At 41.1% G+C, this 19,119-nt stretch overlaps 2 protein-coding genes across 6 annotated transcripts in view; one reads left to right on the forward strand and one right to left on the reverse strand.

Annotated features, from left to right (window-relative positions):
• Window positions 1–13,582, forward strand: part of cblb (Cbl proto-oncogene B, E3 ubiquitin protein ligase) — a 224,416-nt gene extending 210,834 nt beyond the window's left edge. For all 4 annotated transcript variants that reach the window (XM_029701775.1, XM_029701774.1, XM_029701773.1 and 1 more), the window contains 3 exons: window positions 7,859–8,008; window positions 8,663–8,791; window positions 11,421–13,582. In XM_029701775.1, the coding sequence (XP_029557635.1) occupies window positions 7,859–8,008; window positions 8,663–8,791; window positions 11,421–11,680 (539 nt within the window). In that variant the 3' untranslated portion in view covers window positions 11,681–13,582. The remainder of the gene's footprint in view (window positions 1–7,858; window positions 8,009–8,662; window positions 8,792–11,420) is intronic.
• Window positions 13,583–13,996: 414 nt separating this feature from the next.
• Window positions 13,997–19,119, reverse strand: part of alcama (activated leukocyte cell adhesion molecule a) — an 86,637-nt gene continuing 81,514 nt past the window's right edge. Inside the window, exons 12-16 of one of the 2 annotated variants that reach the window (XM_029701778.1) lie at window positions 18,369–18,498; window positions 17,232–17,261; window positions 16,343–16,457; window positions 15,912–16,029; window positions 13,997–15,704 (exon numbers count right to left, since the gene is read on the reverse strand). In XM_029701778.1, the coding sequence (XP_029557638.1) occupies window positions 15,945–16,029; window positions 16,343–16,457; window positions 17,232–17,261; window positions 18,369–18,498 (360 nt within the window). In that variant the 3' untranslated portion in view covers window positions 13,997–15,704; window positions 15,912–15,944. The remainder of the gene's footprint in view (window positions 15,705–15,911; window positions 16,030–16,342; window positions 16,458–17,231; window positions 17,262–18,368; window positions 18,499–19,119) is intronic. The other variant, XM_029701781.1, reaches the window with a different exon arrangement.

The following is a 19,119-nucleotide window of genomic DNA, read 5'->3' on the forward strand; positions in this document are numbered from 1 at the left end:
GGACCGAGCCGGCCTGGAGGATAGGGGGCATAGAGAGTCAAATGATGCAGAAAGGGAGGAGAGGAGGGTTGAGGAGGCAGAATCAGGAGATAGGTTGGAGAAGGTTTGAGCAGAGGGAAGAGATGATAGGATGGAAGAGGAGAGAGTAGCGGGAGAGAGAGAGCGAAGGTTGGGACGGCGCAATACCATCCGAGTAGGGGCAGAGTGAGAAGTGTTGGATGAGAGCGAGAGGGAAAAGGATACAAGGTAGTGGTCGGAGATTTGGAGGGGAGTTGCAATGAGATTAGTGGAAGAACAGCATCTAGTAAAGATGAGGTCAAGCGTATTGCCTGCCTTGTGAGTAGGGGGGGAAGGTGAGAGGGTGAGGTCAAAAGAGGAGAGGAGTGGAAAGAAGGAGGCAGAGAGGAATGAGTCAAAGGTAGACGTGGGGAGGTTAAAGTCACCCAGAACTGTGAGAGGTGAGCCATCCTCAGGAAAGGAACTTATCAAGGCGTCAAGCTCATTGATGAACTCTCCAAGGGAACCTGGATAAATGATAAGGATGTTAAGCTTGAAAGGGCTGGTAACTGTGACAGCATGGAATTCAAAGGAGGCGATAGACAGATGGGTCAGGGGAGAAAGAGAGAATGTCCACTTGGGAGAGATGAGGATTCCAGTGCCACCACCCCGCTGGCCAGATGCTCTCGGGGTATGCGAGAACACGTGGACAGACGAGGAGAGAGCAGTAGGAGTAGCAGTGTTATCTGTGGTAATCCATGTTTCCGTCAGCGCCAAGAAGTCGAGGGACTGGAGGGTAGCATAGGCTGAGATGAACTCTGCCTTGTTGGCCGCAGACCGGCAGTTCCAGAGGCTGCCGGAGACCTGGAACTCCACGTGGGTCAGGCGCGCTGGGACCACCAGGTTAGAGTGGCAGCGGCCACGCGGTGTGAAGCGTTTGTATGGCCTGTGCAGAGGGGAGAGAACAGGGATAGACAGACACATAGTTGACAGGCTATAGAAGAGGCTACGCTAATACAAAGGAGATTGTAATGACAAGTGGACTACACGTCTCGAATGTTCAGAAAGTTAAGCTTACGTTGCAAAAATCTTATTGACTAAAATGATACAGTACTGCTGGCTGGTGAAGTAGGCTAGCTAGCAGTGGCTGCGTTGTTGACTTTGTTTGAAAGTGTAGCTGGCTAGGAAACCTCGATAGTTTCAGTACTACACCTTATCATGATACAAAGGCAACTATGTAGCTAGCTAACATAGCACACATCAAGACGTTCCTTTGTAATGTATTTAGTTTCTACAATGCTGCTCGTCGGTAATAGTTGGCTAGGTTTGGAAAAATGGCGTCGCGGGGGACGAAAATAGCTGGCTAGCTAACCTCGATAATTACTCTAAACTACACAATTATCAAACTATGACAAAGACAACTATGTAGCTAGCTAACACTGCACTAGTCAAATCGTTCCGTTGTAATGTATTAGTTTCTACAGTGCTGCTAGTCGGTAAAGGTTGGCTAGCTAGCAGTGGGTTTGATGAGGACTAGGTGTGTTGACTAAGTCTGGAGTCTGGAGAACGGCGGCGCGGCTGGCTAGCTAACCTCGATAATTACTCTAAACTACACAATTATCTTAGATACAAAGGCAGCAAAGACAACTATGTAGCTAGCTAACACTACACTAATCAAGTCGTTCCGTTGTAATGTAATAGTTTCTACAGTGCTGCTAGTCAGTAGAAGTTGGCTAGCTAGCAGTGTTGACTAAGTTAGGAGAATGCGTCGCGGAGGACGAAAATAGCTGGCTAACCTCGATAATTACTCTAAACTACACAATTATCTTAGATACAAAGGCAGCAAAGACAACTATGTAGCTAGCTAACACTACACTAATCAAGTCGTTCCGTTGTAATGTAATAGTTTCTACAGTGCTGCTAGTCAGTAGAAGTTGGCTAGCTAGCAGTGTTGACTAAGTTAGGAGAATGCGTCGCGGAGGACGAAAATAGCTGGCTAACCTCAATAATTACTCTAAACTACACAATTATCTTTGATACAAAGATGGCTATGTAGCTAAAAAATTTGCTCAGATCAAACAAATCAAACCGTTGTAATGTAATGAAATGTAATATTACCTGCGGAGCGAAGCGAAGTGCGACTACTCGCTCCAAACCCGGAACTTTAATTTGACATACTCTCTTTTCCAGATGAGCTCTATATAGCACCAAAATACACATCAAAATACAATAAACACATTAAACTACACATTTATATACACATTCAAATACACGTTATTATGCACAACAATACACAAAAAGCAAAATATATATATATATAATCAGTAAAAAGGTCTCCTAACAACCGTCTGAAATGTCCTAGATGCACCAATTCCTTCAGTTTTAAAGTGCATTCCACATGCAAGGCACAAGGAAACCAAAGGCAGATCTGCATAACTTTCTAGACACCAAAGGAGTCTCCAGAGTTAAAATGCATCCAGTTTGCAACAAGGCACTAAAGTAATACTGCAAGAAATGTGGCAAAGCATTTCAATTTTTGTCCTGAATACAAAGTGTTATGTTTTGGGAAAATCCAATACAACACATAACTGAGCACCACTCTCCATATTTTCAAGCATAGCGGTGGCTGCATCATGTTATGGGTATGCTTGTAATCGTTAAGGACTGGGGAGTTTTTCAGGATAAAAAATAAATGTAATGGAGCTAAGTACAGGCAAAATCTTAGAAGAAAACCACGTTCAGGTTTCAGCAGGACAATAACCTAAAACACAAGGCCAAATCAACAGTGCAGTAATATCTAACAAGTAATTCCTAACAATTTCACAATAATACACATAGCACACACAAATCTAAAGTAATGGAATGGAGTTAAGAATATATAAATATCTGGGTGAGCAATGTCAGAGCGGCATAGACTAAGATACAGTAGAATAGTATAGAATACAGTATATACATATGAGATGAGTAATACATAGACTAAGATACAGTAGAATAGGATAGAATACAGTATATACATATGAGATGAGTAATACATAGACTAAGATACAGTAGAATAGAATACAGTATATACATATGAGATGAGTAATGCAAAATATGTAAACATTATTAAAGTGACTAGTGTTCCATTATTAAAGTGGTCAGTGATTTCAAGTCTATGTATATAGGCAGCAGCCTCTAATGTGCTAGTGATGGCTATTTAACAGTCTTATGGCCTTGAGATAGAAGCTGTTTTTCAGTCTCTCTGTCCCAGCTTTGATGCACCTGTACTGACATCGCCTTCGGGTTGATAGCGTGGTGAATGGGCAGTGGCTCAGGTGGTTGTTGTCCTTGATGATCTTTTTGGCCTTCCTGTGACATCGGGTGCTGTAGGTGTCCTGGAGGGCAGGTAGTTTGCCCCTGGTGATGTGTTGTGCAGACCGCACCACCCTCTGGAGAATCTTGCAGTTGAGGGTGGTGCAGATGCCGTGCCAGGCGGTGATATAGCCCTACAGGATGCTCTCAATTGTGCATCTGTAAAAGTTTGTGAGGGTTTTAGGTGCCAAGCCACATTTCTTCAGCCTCCTGAGGTTGAAGAGGCGCTGTTACACCTTCTTCACCGCACTGTCTGTGTGGGTGAAACATTTCAGTTTGTCAGTGATGTCTACGCCAAGTGGCACTGCGGTCTAAGGCACTGCATCTCAGTGCTAGAGGTGTCACTATGGACCGTGGTTCGATTCCAGGCTGTATCACAACCAGTCGTGATTGGGAGTCCCATAGGGCGGCGCACAATTGGCTCAGCGTTGTCCGGGTTAAGGTTTGGCTGGGGTAGGTTGTCATTGTAAATACGAATTTGTTCTTAACTGACTTGCCTTGTTAAATAAAGGTTAAATAAATAAATAAAATAAAATACCCAGAGGAACTTGAAGCTTTCCACCTTCTCCCTGCGGTCCCTTCGATGTGGATAAGGGGGTGCTCCCTCTGCTGTTTCCTGAATTCCACCATCAGCTTCTTTGTTTTGTTGATGTTAGGCGAGAGGTTATTTTCCTGGCACCACATTCCCAGGTCCCTCACCTCCTCCCTGTAGGCTGTCTAGTCATTGTTGGTAATCAGGCCTACTACTGTTGTGTTGTCTGCAAACTTGATGATTGAGTTGGAAGTGTGCGTGGTGTCGTGGAACTTCATACTGAAAGAGACTTTGTAATTTCTTCAAACAATCATCTTTATCTAATATCGATGAATCATTGCAATAATGAGACACTCTTGACTGTTGGGCCGTGTAGTTTAACCTCTCTTGGGTAGGTGGGACGCAATCGTCCCACACTATTCAACAGCCAGTGAAAAATCAGAGCGCCAAATTTAAATCCACAAAATGTCATAATTCAAAGTTCTCAAACATAGGACTATTTTACACCATTTTATAGATACACTTCTCCTGAATCGAACCATGTTGTCCGATTTCCAAAAGGCTTTCCAGCGAAAGCAAAACATTACATTATGTTAGGAGAGTACATAGACACAAATATCCACACAGCCATTTCCAAGCAACTAGGATGCATCACAAATACCCAAAACACATCTAAATGAAGCACTAACCTTTGACGATCTTCATCAGATGACACTCCTAGGACATCATGTTACACAATACATGCATTTTTTGTTAGATCAAGTTCATATTTATATCTAAAAACAGCCTTTTACATCGGCGCGTGACGTTCAGAAAATATTTTGCCTCCAATACTGTCGGTGAATCAGTGCTACAATTTACAAAAATACTCGTCATAAACGTTGATAAAATATTAAACTGTCATTCAAAGAATTATAGATGAACATCTCCTTTATGCTAACGCTGTGAAAGATTTCAAAATAACTTTACTGGGAAAGCACACTTTGCAATAATCTGAGTACTGCGCTCAGAAAAATACACTAGGCAATAAAGATAGCCACCATTTTGGAGTCATCTAAAATATTAAATAGCATTATAAATATTCACTTACCTTTAATAATCTTCACCAGAAGGCACTTCCAGGAATCCCAGGTCCACAATAAATGTTGTTTTGTCGATAAACTCCATAATTTAGTTCCAAATAGCTCCTTGTTGTTCGCACGTTCAATTCAGCTACTCCAAATGTAGGAAGCGCGCCGAAAAGAAAAGTAAAAAAAAAAATCTATTTACGTTCATTCAAACATGTCAAACGTTGTAAAGCATCAATCTTTAGGGCCTTTAGAACGGGAAACTTCAGTAATATTCCAACCGGACGGTTCCTGTGTCTTGAATAACGTTTTGGAACACAGGTCCCTTCTCACATGAACGCGCGCCAATGAACTGATGGGTCTACAACTTCCCAGCCTTCTTGTTCGGTCTCTGTTCATCATAGACGCCTCAAACAACTTTCTAAAGACTGTTGACATCTAGTGGAAGCCTTAGGAACTGCAAAATGAACCCTAACCCAATATTCCATTGGCAATGACTTGAAAGGACTACAAGCACCAGATCTCTCACTTCCAGGTTAGATTATTCTCAGGTTTTTGCCTGCCATATGAGTTCTGTTATACTCACAGACATCATTCAAACAGTTTTAGAAACTTCAGAGTGTTTTCTATCCAAATCTACTAATAATATGCATATTCCAGTTCCTGGGCACGAGTAGTAGGCCGTTTAATTTGGGTACGTTTTTCATCCGGCCGTGAAAATACTGCCCCCTACCCTAGAAATCAAAAATCAAATCAAATGTATTTATATAGCCCTTCGTATATCAGCTGAAATCTCAGTGCTGTACAGAAACCCAGCCTAAAACCCCAAACAGCAAGCAAAGCATGTGAAAGAAGCACGGTGGCTAGGAAAAACTCCCTAGGAAAAACTCCCTAGAAAGGCCAAAAACCTAGGAAGAAACCTAGAGAGGAACCAGGCTATGAGGGGTGGCCAGTCCTCTTCTGGCTGTGCCGGGTGGATATTATAACAGAACATGGTCAAGTTGTTAAAATGTTCATAAATGACCAGCATGGTCAAATAATAATAATCATAGTAGTTGTCGAGGGTGCAACAAGCACGTCCGGTGAACAGGTCAGGGTTCCGTAGCCGCAGGCAGAACAGTTGAAACTGGAGCAGCAGCATGGCCAGGTGGACTGGGGACAGCAAGGTGTCATCATGCCAGGTAGTCCCGAGGCATGGTCCTAGGGCTCAGGTCCTCCGAGAGAAAGAGAGAAAGAGAGAATTAGAGAGAGCATATTTAAATTCACACAGGACACCGGATAAAACAAGAGAATACTCCAGATGTAACAGACTGACCCTAGCCCCCCGACACATAAACTACTGCAGCATAAATACTGGAGGCTGAGACAGGAGGGATCAGAAGACACTGTGGCCCCATCCGATGATACCCCCGGACAGGGCCAAACAGGCAGGATATAACCCCACCCACTTTGCCAAAGCACAGCCCCCACACCACTGGAGAGATGTCTACAACCACCAACTAGAGAGGTTAACCTTTACCAAAATGCAGAGTTCTTTATATAGCTGACACTAAGAATGCTTAGTATGTTTTGGCCAAGTTTTTGGGGTTCACAGTAAATTTTTAGGGGTTCAAATAACTAAAACTAGGTTGGTACAAAATAATCAAATTTGGCACACAGAAACTAGAGACCATGAATTACTTGATCAAAAATAACGGCACCGATTGGCCTATAGGTGGCACTGTTATAAGCAAATTCACTTAAACCCTTATATCCGCTGCCTTGTTTGACCTGGAGACTTGAAACCTTGTATGCCTCAAGATAGATTTTCCTCCATCTTGGAAATTTTGGAAAACCTTTGGTGTTATTTGGACTTAGGGTTCATGAGAATAAGTTTTTCAAAGGTTTGGTATGTAGGCCCATGGTACATCTCTTAAGTTAGTTAAGGGATTGGTTAAGATATGGATGAGTTATTCATACATCCAATTAAATCCTTTGTAAATCCACTTCACAATGGCCTATCAACTTTAACATTTTGAGGGTCATCAAAGACAACCAAAGCTTTAGTTTTTAGACTATCATTTTACAGATGTATGTTGAAAATGTTTTTGGGAGATGCGATGGATCATTGGGGATCATTCAATATTCCCTTACTTTTGTTGTTCAGTGAAATCATCCCATGTGAAGAGTCAACTCATTTAATTAAAGTTACATTCATAACTAAATGTTTTATTTAATTTCTATTGGAAGGATTTAATAATTTGCAATTGTCTACTTATGATAAGGTAAAAGGTTTATGTTTCTGTCTCCATATGATATGGTAAAATATCCAATGCAAAAAACATCAACATTTAAATGGTATTAATTCCCATATATTCCCGTTAATTCCCATGGAAAGTTTCCACCTCTGAATATTCCCCAAAATGTGCAACCATAGTAGTGAATGTATCTGTGACAGTAAATGTGTAAAATTGGGAAATCTATTAATTCCCCCCGGGAAATCTTTAGATTATCTGTCACACTGTTGTGTCCATTTCCCTTCTCATTGGTAAAACTAAATTATCTAAGGTCTGAACAAGCCTTCACTGGAAAGTAACTACATAAACCAAGGGTTTCAAACTGATGTCTCGGTGAGTCGGGTTTTCGCTCCTTGTTTGTTTTTTCAATTGAGGTAATTGATTAGTAAGGAACTCCCCTCACCTGGTTGTCTAGGTCTTAATTTACATGAATTGGAAGGAAATAACAAAAACAGCAGACAGACGGCCCTCCAGGAATTAAGTTTGGCCGATTCAATCCGATCTCGCTTTGTCGTCTATGCTCCTTTTAAAGGTAATTTCCAATTGAGCCAACATATGCAGTGTTTACCAAGACGGTAACATTACCTTTTAACCCTAACCCATTATCTGCTTGTCCTCTCACTATTGTGTCTCAGCACCAGAGGAGCTGTTCAACAACCTGCCTCCCTCACAGCCCTCGCCCCCTGCTCTCGTCAGACACAGCTTCACAGGCCTCTCCTCGTCCCCCTCCTGCTCACGAGCTCCCCGGCCTGCCTCCGGACATGACCATTTCCTGTTAACCCCCGGTGAGCAGTTTCTTCCCTCCAAACTCGAGAATACCAATAGAAAAGCAGTTTGAGTGCCAGAATCTGGTCTAGTGATAAAACTACCAACTCTGAACCACATATACCCTCAGTGGCAAGAGTTAGATCCATCAGATGGCCACAAATCTGCCGCCTCCCTATCCCTATTCCACTGTTCTCCTGTCTTCAGAGTCTAGGGAGTTAGTTTTGATGTTTGACGGCACGAAGCCCCGGTAATGAATGGGGCTGTGCTTGTACTGGTTGGTTCTCCTCTGTCTTTCTCACTCAAACACCCACACACAGACACACACAGCCCCCCCGTTCATTACAACTGTTTGATTTTCAAATCCAAACAACCAGGGTTCTCAACTCCCCAGGGAAAAAATAACATTTGAGAGAACAAATATATGCATTCGCTTTGGAGGAGAATGGAATATGGAATTATAACGACAGCATGTCCAGACCAGTGGGTCACAGCTCCTCTCGCTGTGTCACCTGGTCTGCACATCTGCCAGGTCTGTGCATCTATCACTCTCATCCACTTTAATTAAAAAAAGGAAAGGCCAGAATTCTACGTGGATAGATGACAAACATGCAGTTATTGTTTGAAGTGTAGACAATCTTTTCCCCTCACATTTGTAAATGGTTTGGTTTCAGATACTGTGTTTGATATGCTGAGCGCTGTGGCCCCTCTGCCCCCTGTGAGGAGACAAACGGGGGACAACATGAAGAGCCCTATCCGGACATCACAGTCCCAGGAGTACGACCAGTTACCCCCCACCCAAGGTACAATTTAATACTGTAGGATTTTTTTATTATTTAATAGTTTCGCTTTTTGAATTATTTAAAATACAATCAACAATAATGCATGCAAAAAAACAGTTAAATCTGTGGATTGATGAGGAATTGTTAGAAAATGTTATGGGTGAGAGGGATGAGGCAAAAGGAATGGCAAATAAGTCTGGCTGCATAACCTACTGCACATTTTGAAATCATGTGACTAAACAGAACAAAAAGAAGAAGAAACTATACTATGAAACAAAGATAAATTATATAAAGAATGATAGTGCAAATCTTTGGACCTTAAATAAAATTTGGGTCAAAAAGGAAAACTCAGCTCCATCATTTATTGAATCAGATGGCTCATTCATCACAAAAACCACTGATGCCAACTACTTTAATGATTTTTTAAATACTTATTTCCCTCATTAAAATGTAAATCATTTTATAAAATTTTTGACATGCGTTTTTCTGGATTTTTTTGTTGTTATTCTGTCTCTCACTGTTCAAATAAACCTACCATTAAAATTATAGACTGATCATTTCTTGGTCAGTGGACAAACGTACAAAATCAGCAGGGGATCAAATACTTTTTTCCCTCACTGTACAATAAAATTTACATGAAATAAATGAACAACAGGCTTTCAGCACGATTATAGGGAAGGGTATTCAACATGCACGGCACTCACACAAATGACTGATGATTGGCTGAGAGAAATTGATAATGAAAAGATTGTGGGAGCTGTTTTGTTAGACTTCAGTGCGACTTTTGACATTATTGATCATAGTCTGCTGCTGGAAAAACGTAGATGTTATGGCTTTTTACACCCCTTTCTTATATTGTGGATTTGAGATTTATCTGTCTAACAAAACACAGAGGATGTTCTTCAATGGTAGCTTCTCCAACATAAGCCAGGTAGAATCAGACATTCCCCAGGGCAGCTGTCTAGGCCCCTTACTTTCAAAAAATCTTTACTAATGACCTGCCACTGGCCTTGAGTAAAGCCTGTGTGTCTATGTATGCAGATGACTCAACACTATACACGTCAGCTACTACAGAGACTGAACTGATTGCAAAGAGCTGCAGCTAGTTTCAGATTGGGTGGCAAGAAATACGCCAGACCTAAATATTTCAAAAACTAAAAGCATTGTATTTGTGTTACGGCTTGGTAGTCGTGGAGGAGGAATGAGGCGCAGGAAGCAGCGAACACAGGGTAGTGGTGTTTTTAATATACACTCACACAAAAACAAATGTTCCCACACACAGGGGAGAAAGTACATACGGCGTCAAAACAACGTCGACACGAACATAAGCCGTCTGTCAAATAAACAATCATTAATCCCGCACGAACAGGAGCGGGCCAGCTAAACTAAATAGCCCCTCTAATGGCTAATTGACCACAGGTGTTACAAAATAAAAAAAGGGAAAAGCAAAAGGGAATCGGTGGCAGCTAATAGGCCGGTGACGACGACCGCCGAGCGCCACCCGAGCAGGAGGGGGCGCCACCGTCGGTGGGAATCGTGACAATTTGGGACAAATCATTCACTAAACCCTAAACCTCAACTACATCTCGTAATGAATAATAATGTGGAAATTGAGCAAGTTGAGGAGACTAAACTGCTTGGAGTAACCCTGGATTGTAAACTGTTATGGTCAAAACATATTGATGCAACAGTAGCTAAGATGGGGAGAAGTCTGTCTATAATAAAGCACTGCTCTCCTTTCATAACAACAATATCAACAAGGCAGGTCCTACAGGACCTAGTTTAGTCACATGTGGGTTGCACGTGTGGTCATGTGCCACAAAGGAGGACTTGGGAAAATTACAACTGGGCCAGAACAGGGCAGCACGGCTAGCCCTTAAATGTACACAGAGAGCTAACATTAATAATATGCATGTCAATCTCTCATGGCTCAAACTACTTGTTTTTGTAAAAGGTATTGACATGTTGATACTTCTTAAACCAATAAACTGTCTGTTTAAACTACTAGCACACAGGTCAGACACCCATGCATACCTCACAAGACATGCCACCAGAGCTGTCTGTTTAAACTACTAGCACACAGGACAGACACCCATGCATAACCCACAAGACATGCCACCAGCAGTCTCTTCACAGTCTCCAAGTCCAGAACAGACTATGAGCCATGGCTACATGAAACTCTATTCCACTTCAAGTAACTCACGCAAACAGTAAAATCAGATTAAAAAAAACCTGATTGCAAATACACCTTATGGAACAGTGAGGGCTGTGAAAATTCACACACACAGGTACAAACACACACATACAAACACACATAACATACAGACTATACACACGTGTACACCTGGATTGTGTTGTAGTAGGGTAGTGGCCGGAGGGCACACACTTAATGTATTGTGGAATCGTTTGTAAAATGTATTTTAATGTTTAAAAATTGTATTATAGTGTATATTACTGCCTTAATTTTTGCTGGACCCGAGGAAGAGAAGCTGCTGCCTTGGCATAATAAATACAAATGCATGAAACCATTATTGATAATTAATTAAACTTTTTTGAATAGCTCTTAAAGCCACTTATGCTAAAAGCCACTTGAAAGAAGCTTTTTACCTACCCATCATCCATTGACTTATCCATTCAATTTTCTTTGCAGTGGACGTAGATTATTTGCAGGCACCTGCCAGGCCGCCTAAGCCGCTCCCTCGGATGACCCCTCCGGACATCCATCAGAGGAAGAATCATGGGCAGGACTCAGCCAGTGAGAGTACAGATGCCAAAATCGCCAAACTCATGGGAGAGGGCTATTCTTTCGAGGATGTGAAGAGGGCACTCATGATTGCTCAGAACAAAGTGGACGTGGCACGGAACATTCTCAGAGAGTTTGCCTTAGTGGCCCCTAGACTCAAACTATAACTCTGAGAAGGGGACCGAAATAGGAGACAACTTGTGCCTCTGTGTGCGCTGGGGTAGAAGGAAAGGGCTTATTTTATCTTGTTATCACTCGCTAGCTCGTTCTGACCAAAAAAAGATAGCAAGCTTGGAAAACGCTGATCCGTGGACTGCATTTTTCCACAGATCGGGAGTCCTTCCACAACTATCTGTTCGAAGCTAAATCGAATCAGAGAGACAGAGAACAGAGTTTGTCTACCAGCATGTTAATCCTGTGAAGGAAAGAATTCAGGCGAGCTTTGCCAGTGTTGGCCTCTGCGTTACCCTTCTGCTCCTGCCACTACTGCTGCTGATCCCCCTCCCCAACTGCCCATCCCCCAGCCTTTCATAATCAGCCAATCAGGGGTGGGGTGTCGTTAACAAACTGGTCTTGGCTCATGTTCTTCTATCTTTATTGACATTGTTGCCAATGGTCCTTATTCCATCTGTCTCAAACACACCTAAAGACCCATCCATCACTCTCAATCCCCTAATTCTCTCTCTCTCTATCCTTCTCTATCCTTCTCTCTGAGAGGTATACTAGTGTGCAGTCCAATAAAGATGGTGTTCCTGGTGCCCTAGCTGAATTCTCTGTCATAATGAGCTGCTGCTGTTGTTGTTGTTGTAGGAAGAGGCTGGGAGAGAGAGGCTTTTGAGTGGTGTTATTGACTCCCAGAAGCTCCCAGGTCAGTAGCAGAGGCACCATTAGGCCACTCTGGAGGTCCACTATTGCTTTCTCCACTTCCTTCCTCCAGCAGCAACCTGGTGAATATACAATAAGGAACGGGGTGCGACAGTAACATGACCCTTAACGGTTCCTCTCGTCTCAGAACCACAGATGAAACCAGATGCAGCCTTGTGTGCATGCATGTGCATACGTGTGTGTTTGTTTTGATTTCTTCAGTGAAAGACAACAACCCCACTGAAAGTATTTGTTAACTTGTGCTCAAGGCACAAACCGTTATTAGTACACTTTTGCTCTCAGATTATAGAAAAACGTATTTGTTTTTTTTATGTGCAAAAATGAAGATAGATAATAATACCACCGAGCCAATACCTTTGCGTTGACTGGTTCTACAAATGAATATACAAGCATTTAAATCCTGGGAGGACTGCTCTTGTGGATCACAAATGGAGAGGACAACCACTATTACACGGTTAAGTCAATATTATTTTGAAATTCTGTTGTCCTTTTGTTGCCTAGTTATTGTATGCTGAAATATGTAGATGCATTCCCACACAACCTGAGACAAACTGTACGTTCGAATTCCAGGGTCCATTGCTTTGACAAGGGTGTCTTTCAGAGAAAACCTCTGAGCAACTACGCTGCTCCTAATGTGACTCTTGCGTCATTAGCCACAATCAGGAATTTTAAAGTGTTTCAAGTCGAAATCAAGAGGAATGCCACACAAAGCCCAAAAAGCCGTTAATAAAAAAGGAGGCATTTTCCATTCACTCCCGTGTCAACTACCTATTACAGTACCAACCCTGGCTTTGTCAGTTTCAATACAATAACTGCATTATTTCTCCTCTCCTATTTGAAGCTTCATTTTGCACCGGTCTAATTATTTTTCATCATTAAACTTGAAAGTCTCAAACTGAACATGTTTTATTCCATCTGGCTCGTAAAAAGGGAGGGGGGGAAGTGAAGTGGCCTTCATTGGATTAGAAGGGGAGGTTTTCTTATTCTGTTTCTCTCTCTCTTGCCATGAATTTTGTTTGATGAAAATTCATTGTGGAACGTGTTAAGCATTGTGATGTGTGCAATTAACTTATACATTATGAAAGCCTTCACTTCATGATTATTGTCATTGTTCAGTAATTAAAGGAACCAGTGATTTGTTTTATTTATACATTTTTTGGTTTTCATAAAAGCCAGTATTAACATGTCTTTCATTTTATTTTTGTATTTTTTATTTAACCTTTATTTAACTAGGCAAGTCAGTTAAGAACAAATTCTTATTTACAATGACGGCCTATCCCTGCCAAACCCTAACCCGGACGACGCTGGGCCAATTGTGCGCCGCTCTATGGAACTCCCAATCACGGCCGGTTGTGATACAGCCTGGAATTGAACCAGGGTCTGTAGCGACGCCTCTAGCACTGAGATGCACTGCCTTAGACTGCTGCGTCATTTGGGAGCCCATGATGTATGCAAACTCATTTATAGGGTGGAGGAGTTTATCACAAAACAATGCATAGTTTGTTTTGTGGCATAATATTGGAAGGTCTGACTTGAAGTTGAAGCTTAAATTTGCTGTGATTGTCTGACTTAAACATATATGAAACGTGTAACCAGTGTAGCTTTAATACATTTAATTTGTATAGCGCTTTTCATTACAGCAAGAATCTCAAACAACAGAATATGATGGAAATGTGTTTTTGTTTAAATTGGTGCTGACATACCTTGAAAAAAAAAACACTAATTAAAAATGTACACTTTATTCTCAACAAAAGTACAAAAACAAAATTCAGTATTCACAATACTTATGGCCTTATCTTACCCTCTTTGGTTTCACTGTTGTCCTGATTATTCTAAATTAACTAAATGCATGGAAACAACTTTCCTATCATACTTTTACCATCATCCTCACCGTTTCAATTACAGTCCTTCAGACCCTAAAAAAAAACCAAAACACAAAAAATCTCTACTGTTTTATACACCTCTCTCCATGTAACTCTCATATCCACCATACAGTACATTTTCAACAGTTTAAATAATGCATGTTCGAGGTTGAAATCAGAATGTATTATGAGTGGTTCTAGTAAGCATGCCGAAGTGCAGCTAACCTGACATGTCTCACACAGTATAAATAGAGCAAAACACAAGCTGGACATTCACACCCGACGTATTTACAGTGAACCCCCTCAAACGGCAAAACAGAACCATGAATAACTACACTAGTAAATGGCCTTTCACTACAGTATGACACCGGAGAGGGAGAGGAAAACAATAATAGAGATGAAAACGACACCGTTTTAACTGAAATCTGAGAGAGATGCACAATAAAAAATATATTAGTGTTATGACTGATTTAACAGGTAAAAGAGGGGGCAATGTCAGCAGATCCACATGAATGCTCCATTTATAACAACAGTTCCCTACAACATGTGTAACTCAAGTCTGGCAAAACTTGTCAGAAAAACAAAAAGGTAGCTACATTTTTGTGCAGAACGTCTGGCAAATCTCTTGCATGATTACTCCATCAACCAATTAGGTAAAAGTGAGCTGATTTGCATTTTGTGGAGATGTTTGATGCTGGCGTCATTCAGTTTGTTGGTTCCAAACTTACACCGACAACCGACTGAGTCATAATATATATATTTTTCTGTATCTTAGAAATTGGGATGAGGCATTTTCCTCACCTTATTTAGTTTGTAGCTAGTAAGTGAGACCCAATGGCTTACGCTAAGACAAGTTGCACTAAAATAAAACTCGTATTTGTGATTCAGACATTTTCTGATTGTCCAGCACAACAAAACGTGTAACCCCAATAATTGAATTGGTGAGACTTGAAAAATGTCCATTTGCCACTTTCCCCCAGGGGATAACAAAGAAAATGTAGGGAAGTAACAAAAAAAGGTGCAGCTTCAAAAAATCAAATGCGAAGATTTGAAATGTAACCTCGAGGAACAGAGGGGTAACAGCAGTGTAGAGCAGCTAGCTCACCTAAAAAGTGTACAGTGAATTTGACATTATTTTACTCAATTAAAACAGGAAAAAAAAGAGAAGACTTAAACCCACTACACCATCACGACACGCTAAACAATTGAGCATTCACCAGGAACACAAAAAGAAAATGAGAAGCAATCTTCAGTGCTGACTGAAAATCAATTAACAACACAAAATGTTTAGCTTTTTTTCCTCTGAGACTGTGGGTCGGTGGGTGGGACTGTTAATCTGGATTAGGAAGCATTCTGCAATACATGCTGCTCATTTGGAAGCCAATCAAATGCCTTCGTTTCGGTGTCGTTCCAAAGGTCAAGGCCTCTTTCTTCTACTTATTTCCTGAAACAGAAATCAATGCACTCATTTTTAACAGGACTTTTCACCATTTTAGATGGGGAAATAATCAAGCATCAAACTGTATGTTTGAGTCCTATAAAAACAAGATTTCTTATCAAAACAGAAAAACTTGTCTTGCCACCAACAAGGCAAGGTAAATGTCAAATTATATTTTAAAAATGATAAATTCAGTGCATTGTCACTGCATACCTTCTTCATCCCTCAAGTACAGCCCGGCTGGCTCTACACCGTAGCTTTGCACTCCTCCAGTTTCTTGCTCTCTTCGGACGTTCCGGCTTCCTTCTCTCCTGTTTTCCAGGTCCCTTGTCTGAAGAAGAGATTCACTTTACTTAAAACTCCTATTTTTATGTAATTCTTCCTTCATTGTAATATACTTATTACACTTTGGGCTAGACTTACTAAGCCATTGCACCAGGTGCAAAGTTTGCATTTACTTCAATGTCTTATACGTTCTCAATCTTTAGTATACCTTTTTATTCTGTCCTCAACATTTACGTCCCTCAAGGTTTAGGTTAGTAAAAGATAAGTGCATATGCTTAATAAATCTGTCCCTTTTAGTTTTGGGCAGGAATATGATCATACTATACAACTAAAATATAATGATACGTGTAAGTGTGTACCTTGATTTCATAATGTAAAGCCAATAGGCCAGCCCCACAACAGCAGCAGCTATGATGAGCCCAACAACAATGACCACAATCAATAAAGCCTGGTCCGAACTGTCATCCTGTGCCCCTACAAACAAAACAACATGTCAAACAGTGCACCAGCAAAAACATTATCTACTCTTTGTCTTTCTCTATCTCACACACACACAAAGATGAATAGTACTGTATGAGTGGGCAAGCAAAACTAAATGAAGATGTGGGAGCCATGTTTGTATGAGCACTACTGCTGTTAGTTTGGTTGTTTATGGGGATGACATTTGAGAATGGTTTGTCATGCCGGGCTGTTCAATCCCCAAGAGCGTCAACAAAGCCATACGAGGCTCCCGAGTGGCTCAGCGGTCTAAGGCACTGCATCTCAGTGCTAGAGGCGTCACTACAGACCCTGGTTTGATTCCAGGTGGTATCACAACAGGCCGTGATTGGGAGTCCCATAAATAAGAATTTGTTCTTAAGTGACTTACCTAGTTAAATAAAAGGTTAAATCAATAAATAAAAGGCTCTCGGGAGTCTAGGTATCAGAAGATACAGTATAATCCAATACCAGATGCTTTCACCTCTACACAATAGTCAACAGGGTTGTTATCACTTCAAATTAAGTAAATGGTAGGCTTTAAAATATATAATTCACACCAAGCCTGGTAGTTGGTGGCCCTGTATGGTTCAGTTTGTGGATTGTGGGTTCGATTCCCAGGGCCACCCATATGTAAAATGTATGTATGCATGACTTTAAGTCGCTTTGGATAACAGCGTCTGCTAAACGGTACCTATTATTATTATTTATTATATTAGTTGGGCAGCCATTTTCAAGTCACTAGAAAGTCAAAGGAGGGGGACATCTTACCTTTTCCTGGTATTTTTTCATCCTTAATTACTGAAATCAGATATAAAATGAAATTAACTTCCAATTAATAATATACATTATTAATTATATATAGAACTGTGTACTGTTTCCATGAGTTGAAAAGCAGAAAAACTGTAAGAGCTGAAATTGCTATAAAAAAAGTCAAACAAACCCTATCCATTCCAAATATCAGCCAGAAGAGTGTAGATTTGGCGAGTAAGTAAGTGAAAATGTAAGCCCTCAATGGCACTGCCCATGCTAAAACTGCCTTTTGGCCACTAGAGGCCTCTATCATTCTCTATCCTCGACAATGACAAACCTAACCAAACCAAACTAAACCGATGCAGAGCAGAAAGAGAGACAGTGAAGGAAAGAGAAAGAAAGGATGAGAAAGGAACAGCCAATGGCACAATGTTCAGCGGATGAAATTAATCTGTAAAGTCCAGCATTAGCCTTCAGCATACCTACCATGGTGACATTAATCTAATCGTCTATGTTTAAAGAGCAGTTCTGAATTATATATATATTTTTTTAAATGATCCTTCACTTTCCTTGGCGATTGTTGATTGGTTTTTACTTATTTACCCTCTGTATAGGCCAATGCATCTACAAATTGACAACCAAGGTAAGTGGAAAGTCATGTGACTTTTTCCACTTCTATCATCCCCAAATATCCAACATAATAGGGCCCCATAAAGCCCCATTTACACAGGACTTGTATTACTATAGAACACCGGTTATTTTATCATCACTCCAGCATGTCCTTTTTTCAAATGGACGATTCCCATTTGATTAGTTTCACTAAACTGGCCTTCATTATGGATAAAGTGAAAATAACAATATGCATATCAATAAGAACCATGAACAGTTTAGATTGAATTAACTGATGTATTATACTCTTTTAAAAGACAAGTAGCCACTGGGAAAGTTGACATTCATCTGTAAGCTTGCACTAGTCAAGTGGGAAGGGTGTAGTGTAGGCTACTGTAAGTTAGCAGTTAAGAGGGAAGTGGGCGGTGATTTAGTGTTAGACAGAAGCAGTTACAGAGAAGTGACCAGGAGTTAGTGTAGGTACAGTACGCTACTCTAGGTTAGCGTTTGGCACTTGTTAGCTGCAGTCGCCACAGGTGCACTCACAGGAGGAGACGTTGAGGGCCATGAAGTGATTTCCCAGCTTGTTGGTCGCAATGCAGGTGATGGTCAGGTTTCCTGTGGGCACCACCGTGATCTTGTGAGTTGCCTTGCCATTGACATAGGAATTCTCCTCCTGATAGAACAAAGCCATTTGGGGCATTTAGAAGGAGCACACACAGGCATATGAACAAAAGTCCAACAATAGACTTTGGCCGCGCTCTTTCTAACATGTACGCACATATGCCTACACCACATTAAAACATACAAATTTAAACTTTTAACAAATATATCAAATATATTGGCACCACAAATTAATAAAAAAATGAAAAGCTTGAGTCAACAAGTATTCAACCCCTTTGTTATGGCAAGCCTAAAATAAGTTCTGGAGTAAAAATGTGCTTTGAAGTCACACGACTACCTCAACTCTGTACCCCACACATACAATTATCAGTAAGGTCCCTCAGTCGAGCAGTGATTTTCAAGCACAGTTTCAAGCACAAAGACTAGTGATGTTTCCCAATGCTTTGCAAAGAAGGGTTCAAATTTAAAAAGCAGACATTGAATATCTTGGGTGACCCGTCAAATCTTGGGTGAGAAACTCCTTCCCTCAGCCAGGGCATTGAAAACGGGTCGTGGATAGGTATTCCAGCATGACAATGACCCAAAACACATGGCCATGGCAACAAAGGAGCGGCTCAAGAAGAAGGACATTAAGGTCCTGGAGTGGCCTAGCCAGTCTCCAGACCTTAATCCC

This window comes from Salmo trutta, chromosome 19 (assembly GCF_901001165.1).
Source record: "Salmo trutta chromosome 19, fSalTru1.1, whole genome shotgun sequence".
Taxonomy (NCBI): Eukaryota; Metazoa; Chordata; class Actinopteri; order Salmoniformes; family Salmonidae; genus Salmo; species Salmo trutta.